Here is a 10584-nt window from a genome sequence, read left to right on the forward strand (position 1 = left end):
AACTTGGAAGGAACTGTCATTCTGGAACTTAAAAAAAACTTTGTTTAGCCCCTGTGGCGTGGATGGGGGGGCGGGCAGGAGGGATATAACTCCGCTAAGGTCCCATCAGGTGAGCTGTATGCGTTCCCCCAGGGTGGCAGGGAGTGCGGCAGCGAACATCCCACATCTGAGCTGCTGCCCCTGTTGGCACCGTTCTCTGTGGGGCTGCGGAGCAGAGGCAGCAATGAGGGGGAACCTCCGTGGAGCCGCCCCTCCCTCTTACCCACCCTCAACCTCCAGCTGCCTCAGCCTGAAGCCACAGGGCAGAGACAGCAGTGGTACCTCCTCAGCGCCCTCTATTTCCTAATCAGCAAGAGCAAAGGCAGGCCTGGCTCTACCCCCAACCAACAGGTCACTTGCCATCTCTCAGCTTATTTTCTCAATTAGAAGGTGGGAAGGATTAAATGAAAGGATGCAATCAAAGTGCTTAGTGCAGTGCTCGACACAGATAGAGACAAATTCCAGCTATTGGCGAAAACGCTACTTACTAAGCAAGTCATGGGACCGCTCTTTGCAAATAGCATGGTTACCAGGCCAACATCTGTAGCCTCCAATTGAAATTGCTTTGGAAACTAAAAGACAGAGGCATAGTGATGGAGATCTTTGTTAGCACTTACTGAGCATTTCACATGCATTATCTCATTTAATCCGTGCATCCCCGCTACAATGTTGGCGCCCCTTTTACCAATAAGGACACAAGGCTCAGAGTCCCAGAGCTTGTAGGTGGTGGCACCAGGACTTGAACCGAGGCCCATCTGACCCCAGGGCCTGTGGTCTCATCCACTAACTCTACCATATTTCCAGTGACAATCACAATGAGAATAGCAGCAGTAAGAAAGGTGACCTGGCTCCAGGAAGGCAGCAAAGCCAAATAAATCAGCAGATCTCTGAGCTGGCCTCACATATTATGACCATGTGACAAGAGGTCAGGGAAGAGACCCACAAATGAATTACCTCTCTCTCTCTTCTGTGTCCCCCCACCCCGTCACCCCCAGCTGGCTGTGTGCACAAGATCAGCAGTGCAGAGGGGACCCTGGTGAGCCCCAACTGGCCTGACAAATACCCGAGCCGGAGGGAGTGTACCTGGAACATCTCTTCAACCGCGGGCCACAGGGTGAAACTTGTGAGTTATTTTCAAAGTTGATGGACAACACGGACTTCGGTATCAGGCTGACATGGGTCTGAGTCTCTGCTCGGCCTCTTCCCAGCTCTGAAATGTGGGGAGGTTACTCAACATTTCCAGGACTCAGTTTTCTTATCTGGAATATGGGGCTGCTAATGAAACCTACCTCTCCGGGCTGTTGGGCAGATTAAAAGAGAGGAGGCACCCGAAGCCCTCCGCCCAGGGTGGTGGGTGAGAAAAGCTCTGTAAATAGCACCTGTTCACAGTGGTGTCAGTAGGACCTGGCACCCATCACACAGATTTGAAGCGCTGTTTGAGATTCAATAGTTTCCAGTTACAATATTTTACAAAACAAAACAAAACAAAACATTCTCAAGGTTAAAAAAAAAATGTAGTCAGTCAGAGGGTTGGAAAGTGGAAATCGAGTTTCCAGATCCCCGTGCTCACTCTAGGAATGACTTCTCGGAACATTTTCTTGTGAATTCTTCCAGAAATTTCTGTGCGTGTGCGCACAGGAGCAAATACGTATCCTTTTTCTTGCTCACGTTTCTCAAATGGGTTCTATTTTTCATAGTCTTCTACGACTTACATTTTTTCCAGTTAACAATAGGAGGTTATGTATGCTAATTCTCTCTTGAATTAAAAATATGTATCTTCCAAGCCTTTCTTTAAAGTCCCATCCACGCATATGGTTGTGGTGGTCTGCGCACCATGCTCGGTTATTTCAAAAGAGAAATGAGTTTTTCCCACAAGTCTTGTTTCTCAGCCACCAGGGACTCCCAGATCGTGGCGTGTAAAACAAGCCCTCTTGCCTTCCGGAGAAGTTGTTGTATTCCAGCAGACAGACAGTTTTTAAATGGGTCATTCTAGCTCTGGAGATAGCTAAGCTCTTCAGAATGTATATGGATGTCCCCCTGCATTATGGACCAATAATGCAGGGAGAAGGGGAGAGAACAAAGGAGAAGGTGATGATAAATAGACGATCACCCAGGGACTTGCGTGGGTCTTTACTGGCGAGAGCGGTGAGGAGGACAGGTGGATGAATGGGCGCCCAGGCTGGGCACGGGTGCAGGCCTGGGGCATCGAGGGGTGAAGGCAGGGCCCCTGACCACGGGTGCCCACGTGGGCACCTCGTATGCATGGCTGTCCGCGTAGGAAATGCTTTCGGCTGCTCTCCTGGGTCAGTCAGAACAGCCTTGAATCTGGGCGAGGGTGAATTAAAGCAAGTGCATTAGAGAAAGGCTGCCGTCTGCCGGAAGACGATCGCCATGGCAACACAAATCTCTGAAGACCGCGGGGGAATGGCGCGCCCTGGGGCTGGGAACGCGCAATTTGCACAACTGGTAGCGGCGCTTCCCTGGAAGGGCCACAAGGTTTTAGTAACTGCCCCAAACGTCTTTTCCTGTTCTCTACAGTACTGAGGAAATAAAGCAACCGATCACAGTGGCCAGAGTGAACCCAGATCTCCAGTTTATCTGAGGCACATGCATATGAGCTAGTTCTTAAATGCTTCCTTGGGAAGTGGATGGTGGGTACACTGATCATGCTCTACCTTTTTGCTACCAGAGTGTGGGCTGAATACTTACCAGGAAGCTAGTGTTTGACTGCACAGGGATAGCCACAGGGTGTCCTATGGACTTTTGGGGAGCACCCCGTCTCCCTGGCCCACCATCACCCTCCCATTGCATTGCTCACCCTGGTCCCACCAGCACCCCCCTTCCTACTCCTGGCCACCATCCCTACCCCAACTCTCCGGCCCCACCTCCCTTCCTATAAGTGTGAAGAGCTTTGCCCATTTCAAAGCTCAAACACAAGATGTGTGTGTCATTCTTACGAAAGCCAACGGCCCCTCTATTTCTCCCTCTCTACCTCCATCTCTGCTCTGTCACCCCAGGCCCCTTCTTGTGAATTGCGATCCCTTCCAACCCCCAGCTAATGTTCTCTCTCCCTCTCTGTCATTTGGTCCAAGTCTTCCATTAAACTGTCCCCTCTCACCTTGTCCCATCCCCCTCGTAGCCATGGGCAGGCCATCGGCCAGTCCCAGCGCCTGAGAGGCCCTACATTTGGGGCTACAGAGCCTGGTTTACAGCCTGGAATTATGGGGTTGCCCTGGCCTGCTTCAGGGGACAGTCTGGCGGGGACAGAGAGGAGGGAGGCAGTATAGCCTGGTGATGGTTAGGAGTGTGGCCTGGAGTCAGGCTGGCTGGGGGTCCAGTTCAGCTCCATCCTTCTCTAGCTGTTTGAACGTGAGCAAGCCACTTAACTTTCCTAAGACCCAGTTTCCCCTTCTGCACACTGGGGATAATAGCAGCTCTTCCCTTACAGTATTGTCAGAGTTGAGTGAGAAAATGCAGGGCTCTGCATGGAAAAAAATATTCAACTCTGGCCAGCCACTCTCAGGACAATGACGTGGAGTAGCGCGCACTTCATGAAGCCTCGTTCACACGGTGCAATGCAGAGCTTAAGCGCAAGGGCTCCTTGACCTCCTGGTCATGGCCCAACTCTGCCAGTGTGTGACCTTGGGCAAGTTATCCGACAGCCCCGTGCCTCAGTTTCCTCATCTGTAAGGTGGAGGTTCTCATGATGGAGACCTCACAGGGTCGTGAGGATGACTACTTACAAAGCATTTAAAACAGCCCCTGGCTCAGAGTGAACACCTTGGTCCCTGCTGCTCTCATCGTTGAGGGAGAAGCCGCAGGATGTGCCAGAGGAGCACAACAAGCACCGAAACGCTCTGACCCCGGCCATCTTATCCGCAAAGCGGTCGTGGTAGCAACAGCTCATAGGGTTGTTCTGGGGACCAAGAGAGGGGCCAGCTGGAGACCTGCTCAACAGATGTGGCCACCATCACCACGGGCTCCATGCCGCCTGCACAGCTGGCTGGGCAGATGCGTGTCCTCGTGCCCCTTCCTCTCCCACCGCCCCAGCTGAAGTGACCTTGCCTCACTTTCTGCTCTTCCGTCCCTAGACGTTTAACGAGTTTGAGATCGAGCAGCACCAGGAATGTGCCTATGACCACCTGGAGCTTCACGATGGGCCCGACAGCCTGGCCCCGGTCCTCGGCCGTTTCTGCGGCAGCAAGAAGCCAGACCCCGTGGTGGCTTCGGGCAGCAGCCTGTTTCTCCGCTTTTATTCAGACGCCTCGGTGCAGAGGAGAGGATTCCAAGCCATGCACAGCACAGGTGCGTGGGCTGGGAGCCCGGCCTTCAGCTGATCCCCATGTGGACTGGAGATAGATGGGTGATCAAGGCAGGGGAAGGACCACCTTTAATTCTGACTATGGGGGATGAGCAGTGTATGATAACATGTCCCTTTTAAAATGAAACATGGGCAACCATAGGTGTAGGGTTGTTTTCTTTTAATGTCCTTCATTGACAACCTTTGAAAGGGGCAACCCTTTGTCGGCGCCATGTTTCTTTCCTCCCTTTCTTTCTTCCTCCCACCGCCCCCCACCCCGCCTTTAAAATTTTACTTGTAATTTTGCTGGTCTGTGAAACCCTGAGTCTGGGTGCTGAGTGGTGGAGAGTAGCCCTTTGTACCCTCCAAGGATCAGTTCCAGAAAATGAAAAGTGTTTTTGTTCCCCATTATTTTTCCTCACTTGAAATAAATAACTTTATTCAGCCCTTTGGAGGAAAATGTTTATGCATATAACTTACATTATTTACTGTGTTAAACGGAAGAAAGTCAGTAAGAACACTGGCTCTGCTCTTTAGCCATTTAAAGGATACAACCTGGGACTAGAACCCTTGAAGCAACTTTGACTCTCTGATCCTGGCCCTCTGGCAAAGCGGTGACTGTGCAGCCCACTCAGAGTCTGAGATCATGATGACGATCACTGTGAGGTTTTCTGATCCCTTTAACAGCCCCTCCTCCCAGTTTTTTCCCAGAACCAGAAACCATGAATCAGGTGAGACAAAATGACAGCCAGCACCTTCTCCGTCTGGCTGGCCCTCGCCTGGGAGAAAACTCCCCACCGTTCACGGCTGCGTTGTCACTTCCCCGGTGAAGTTTAAAAGCCACTAACTCTTGTCCCTGCGGACTGAGTGTGGGTGCTCAGGGTGGGTCAGGGTCCTTCAGGCAATGGGGGCACACTCAGGTAAAATCGTTAATTGAAGAGAGTTTAATAAGGGACTGTTTACAGAGGGGTGGGCAGGGTGTGAGGACACCATGGGGACAGCGCAGCGACCAGGGCTAGGTTGCAAGGCTGTTACTAGCCCTGGCCTGGATACCAGAGGAGGGAATGGTTCCTGGAGCCTAGAGATAGAGGGGAGCAAACAGAGGGCCCCCCAACAGGAGCGAGGACCAGGCAAGGAGGGGGCCTGGGACTAATGCCCTGACCTTCCTCCTCCCTCCTGTGATCTGCTGGTGTTCCCTGTGGCTGGATCATGAAGGCAAAGGGCTCATCCATGTAGACCCAGAGGTCTGCCTCCAGGGGCCCAGAGCAGGTGGGGAAGAATGGAGAGGGGATCTGGCAGGAGGGATGGAAGGCATCCTGCCCTGCTAAGTGCCCATTTCCTTGCCAGCCACGTCTCAAGAATTTGAAATTTCCCAAAGACAGCTCAGATCTGGAAGAAATTCTAAGCTAGAGCACACATGGGATTAAGAGTTGGCAGCCGGACAGGACTGGGGCCAGGCTGGACACGGAGCTCCAGCTGGGCTGGGGAACGTTACCAGATAGTGTGGAAGCCACGCCAGAGGGAGGAGGCATGGAACACATTGAGGACCTGCTGTGGAGGAATTTGCCTTCAGAATTTCTGTTGCTTTCTAATTCCCCATCCCTCTCATTTACACATTTTTATTATGTGGTCTCTAGCAGCCTAGACACATGGTAGGATGGGACTCAGGCCAACCAGAGTTACCGTCCCAGTGAAAAAACGCAGAAGCCAAGGCTACAGAATACAAGTCCAAAGTACACGGCGCAGCTCGCCTGTAACACTCACAGGGGTTTCAAAGTTGGCCTATAGTTAGGCTCTCAAATGCAGGCTCCAGCCAGGTCTATTCTGAGGTTTCTGGTTTGAGCGCTCACCAGCAGTTTTGATGTGCTTTTGGTGCCCTCTGCTGGCAAAATAACGAATTACAGTAAGTCGGCCGCGCAAGTGTGAGCCCTTTTCAAATGCTTCTAGCGCTTCCACGCAGTAAAGTGGTAATGATCCGTCACATCCCAGCGACCAGGCGGGCAAATCATCCATTGGCCCCAGGTCTCCATAACTGGAGAGGGGAAAAGGTTTTTGTCAGTAGCATGCCCCGGTATTCCCCGAGGCCTCCTTATGGCCCAATCTGGGAACACAGGACCTTGGTTTGTACGTAAGGGTCAATTTGGACTCGCCAGTGAGCCCTGAAACTCCTGGATCTCTTTTACTCCTCTGTAAAATGGGCTGATGAAACTTTCCCGACCCTTCGCACAGGGCACACACCAGGCTTTGTGGAGAAAACTGGCCTGTACGCAGGGTGTGAAGAGAAACTGGGGGCCGGGAAGAGGGGATGCAGAGCGTGCGCTCTCTGTGCGGAGGGGGCATCGCGCTTCTCTCTCCGCTCTAGAGTGCGGGGGCAGGCTGAAGGCCGAAGTGCAGACCAAAGAGCTCTATTCCCATGCCCAGTTTGGGGACAACAATTACCCGAGCCAGGCCCGCTGCGACTGGGTGATCGCGGCGGAGGACGGCTACGGCGTGGAGTTGATATTCCGGACCTTTGAGGTCGAGGAGGAGGCCGACTGTGGCTACGACTACATGGAAGCGTACGATGGCTACGACAGCACGGCGCCCAGGCTCGGCCGCTTCTGCGGCTCCGGGGTGAGTCCCGGGGATGTGGGGGAGGCGGGCCGCGGAGCTGTTGGGTCAGACACGCGTGCGTCTGGGTCCCTGCTGCTTATAACACCAGCCAGGAGGCCCGCTCTGCTGGAGCACAGAGGGAAACTGGAGGGTAGTCGCAGAGGAGGTTGGGAGGTACCGGGGACCTAATACCGAGGTCAGCTAGGTAAGAGCAAGACCTTTTTAGGACTGCCTAGTTTTGCAAAGGGTTTGTCTCTCCCCGCCCCCCTACCCCCCCACACCCATTTTTCTTTAGCCTTCAGGCTTTAAAAAATTTTTTTATTATACTTTTGCATATTCCACATATTCATAATTCTCTCTCCCAATAAAACCAAATGCCTGTGAAAATTATGAATCACTCTTCTACTCCAAACATATTAGTTATGCTCAAGGTCATGATCATTTTTCTCATTATCACCTCTTTCCTGGGCCACCTCCTCAGGACAGGGCAGGCCTGTTTTGATCACTATTTCCCCAGCGCCTGAAATAGGGCCTGGCACGTAGTTGGTGCTCAGTGAAAGTGTGTGGACCAGCCAGTTCAGTGTCCTGGGCCCTCTCTGGCTGTACCATGCTGGGCACTGTCCACCTCCAGGGCTGATCACTCAAGCTTCTTTGCAACTGGCTGGACTTACATTAAATCATTTTGGAGTCATTAGTGCTTGTGCTAAACAGAACCTCAGACTGGCATTTGCATGAGTCTTTGAATAATTCCCCTTCATCTTCTCTCACCCTCCAAAGAAGAAAGGATGCCGAAGTGTGACTTAGCTGATGCAGTGCCTTTGAGAGCTAAAGTCTTTCAAACTGTCGGGTCCACATGCAGAGGAAAACCTTGGAGGGTCCTGAGCAGTGAAATGTACGGGAAGCCCAGTTTGGTTCCGTTAGAATCTGTCAGACAGCAGCCTCAGAACCTGGCTCCCCTTCATCCACCACCTGGCAAAACCTTTCTGACAAATGTAGTGGCTCCATCCCATGTTTTGTCCTTGGACAGGACATAGACCCCAACAATGGTCTCTGTCTTAGGTCTCCTGGAAGACACATCACAGCGGTGACCCTAGAGCTGGGTGATTCATGGTATACACTTTACAGTGAGAAAAACCTGAGCTTGCAGCCTATCTAGTTGTGTGAACTTGAGTCTCATCTCAGTTTCCTCAAGTATAGAATAGAGATAGAACCTGCCTTACAAAGTTGTTGTAAAGTTTACATGAGATGAGATCTGAAAGTGCTTAGAGAAGTGCACTTAATTAATCTATGCACTTAATAAATAACAGATTCTATATGAGCTATGCATTTCAGATTGTCTTTGGAAAAGCACGGCTGGGGCAGGGGGCGGGGGTGCTCTCTAGAGCAGATCTTGAAAAGCTTTCCTTTGAAAAAGAGCTTGTTTTGTTGCCCTTCAGAGCCTCTGGTGCCAGGGATGCCTCCCGGCATCATCAGCCATCCTATGTCTTTGTGTAAAGTTCTGTCTCATTCTCCTTATTTTAAACTCCAACCACAGCCAACTGGCTTAAAGTCCCTCTGGTTTTCCTTTCTCCTCCCCTCAGCCACTGGAAGAAATCTACTCTGCAGGGGATTCTCTGATGATTCGATTCCACACGGACGACACCATCAACAAGAAGGGCTTTCAGGCCCAGTACACGAGCACCAAGTTCCAGGATGCCCTGCACATGAAGAAATAACGTTGTGCTTGGAAAACAGGAAATGAGAATGTTTTTGTTATAACAATGGCACCTTGTGAATTTCCTTAAAGCAGTGTGCAGTATTATTCTCAAACAAAAACTCAAAATCTAGCCTTGGAGGTGTGTGTATCTGATGAAGTTCGGCCAAAACAAAGAGAAGATGTTCCTTTGATTCCAGCTGCAATGTTATCAATCATGGAGTTTTAAAGATTAAGATTTGATGTCCCTGACTATTCAAGCTATGCCTGTTCATTCTCCTTGTCCCTTGCTCCTATGAGGTAAAAGCCCACTCTTGGGTGGGTCCTTCCTCTATTTCCGGATGGGCTTCCATAGGTGTCAGGCAGTGTGACCGTGTCCCGGAGACTCGGATCATCTTCTGTCTACACCGCGCAATGAGGAGAAAAGCCTGGCCATAGCGCAGGTGCTCCTCACAGCTTTGGCTGGAGACTTTTGCTATCTCTCTGCCAGGGACACGGCACCCATGAAACCTGAGAATATGGGCGTCAGGACTAGAAAAGGCATCACAGTAAGCAGTGCACGGAGGGAGCTGGTGTGTGAGGATCCCTGTCACGTAGCAAGGAGACCTCCAGCCTTTCCTCTGCATCATCGGCTCTCCCTGCCCACGTTGGGCTCCTCCATCCCTAACTGCATTAAAGGACTAAGGCATCTGCTGTAACTTCAGCAGAACATTTGCTGGTGAGAGTCCCTAATCTGCCAGGAAGACATCCTGACTTGTCCTCCTGCCCTCGCTGACTTGGAGAAGACTCCGCCTGGCCTTGGGATTCCATGGGCTGAGAGCATCTATTCCTCCAGCTTTAGAGGCACTTGCTGTGGTTGACCTTGACTCTTGACAACCAACTCAAACTGCATTTGCAAGACGTGCAAAGACATCTTATGAGGGACCATTGAGGTCCCTCGTGGGGTTAACATCATTGAAAACTGGTTAATTATAAGTTATGTAAGAATCAACACCTTGTGGAACAAGTCTACTGTGACTGACTTCCTGAAACCAGTAGGGTTCAAGAGTGCATGGGTGACGTTGCTCAGACTAACTAGCACTCAGTCACCAACCCGCAATCAGAATTCACCACACTTGGCACTTGTCCTAGAGAAGTGTAGAGGATGTTGTTTACATAATTTTGAAACCTCCAGGCGTACTTTAAACAGTGAGGTAGTTTTGAATGGCATTTCATTAAGGCATCTATGGGCATTATGAGCTAAAACCTGTGGTATGTTAGCTTTAAAAGAGTATTTATGTTGGAATAATTTTTAAATAATGTTTACATGACCGTAAGTCCCGTGTGGTTGGTATCGAACACAGGACAGCGCACGAGAGGGTTTTTTGAGAGCCGAGATCACTCCCAAGCACCAGAATTCCTTTGGGATGAATCAACCTCATTTGAAACAAAGTATTTGTAAAAGATTAAAGGTGGTATTTTTTAAAGATCAGAATACACTCCCAGAGGACTATGTCTAATTAAAATGATTGCTGGGAGTTTAAAAAAAAAAAAGATGAAAAAAGAAGAATACAAAGAAAGGTAGAAGAAATGCATGGGACTATTTTTTCCTTAAAACAGCAAAAAACAAAGTATTATTAATAATAATATATGTCTGTATATATGTATGAATGTAAAGGATCAACTGTCAGAGCCTTAGTCAATGCAGTGTGATAAATACTGACCCACTGATTTGACCGACTGGCCCTTCTGGACTCGTGCTGTGTTTTGTGGGTCTTCTTTCACCAAGCTCTCTCTTGGCCTTTCTTGGCCCCGAACGGAGGTCCAGCCTACATTCTTATATTGTGATCTATCACAGCCCCTGTTTCCGGGGGATCTTTGATTCAGCACATAGCGCAGCTTGTCCCTGGCTCGGGCCTTACCCGCCGCATAGGGTGGATTCCATTCCTCTGGTTTCTGTGTTTTGGTGGCTTTTATTTTG

At 50.4% G+C, this 10584-nt stretch overlaps 1 protein-coding gene across 1 annotated transcript in view; it reads left to right on the top strand.

Annotated features, from left to right (window-relative positions):
• Window positions 1–8646, top strand: part of TLL2 (tolloid like 2) — a gene marked incomplete at both ends in the record, with an annotated part of 128815 nt that extends 120169 nt beyond the window's left edge. The window contains 4 exons of the mRNA XM_079899504.1: window positions 1035–1162; window positions 4131–4344; window positions 6702–6952; window positions 8512–8646. Of these exons, the coding sequence (XP_079755630.1) occupies window positions 1035–1162; window positions 4131–4344; window positions 6702–6952; window positions 8512–8646 (728 nt within the window). The remainder of the gene's footprint in view (window positions 1–1034; window positions 1163–4130; window positions 4345–6701; window positions 6953–8511) is intronic.
• Window positions 8647–10584: the final 1938 nt, after the last annotated feature.

This window comes from Stenella coeruleoalba (genome assembly GCF_951394435.1).
Source record: "Stenella coeruleoalba genome assembly, chromosome: 16".
Classification (NCBI taxonomy): Eukaryota; Metazoa; Chordata; class Mammalia; order Artiodactyla; family Delphinidae; genus Stenella; species Stenella coeruleoalba.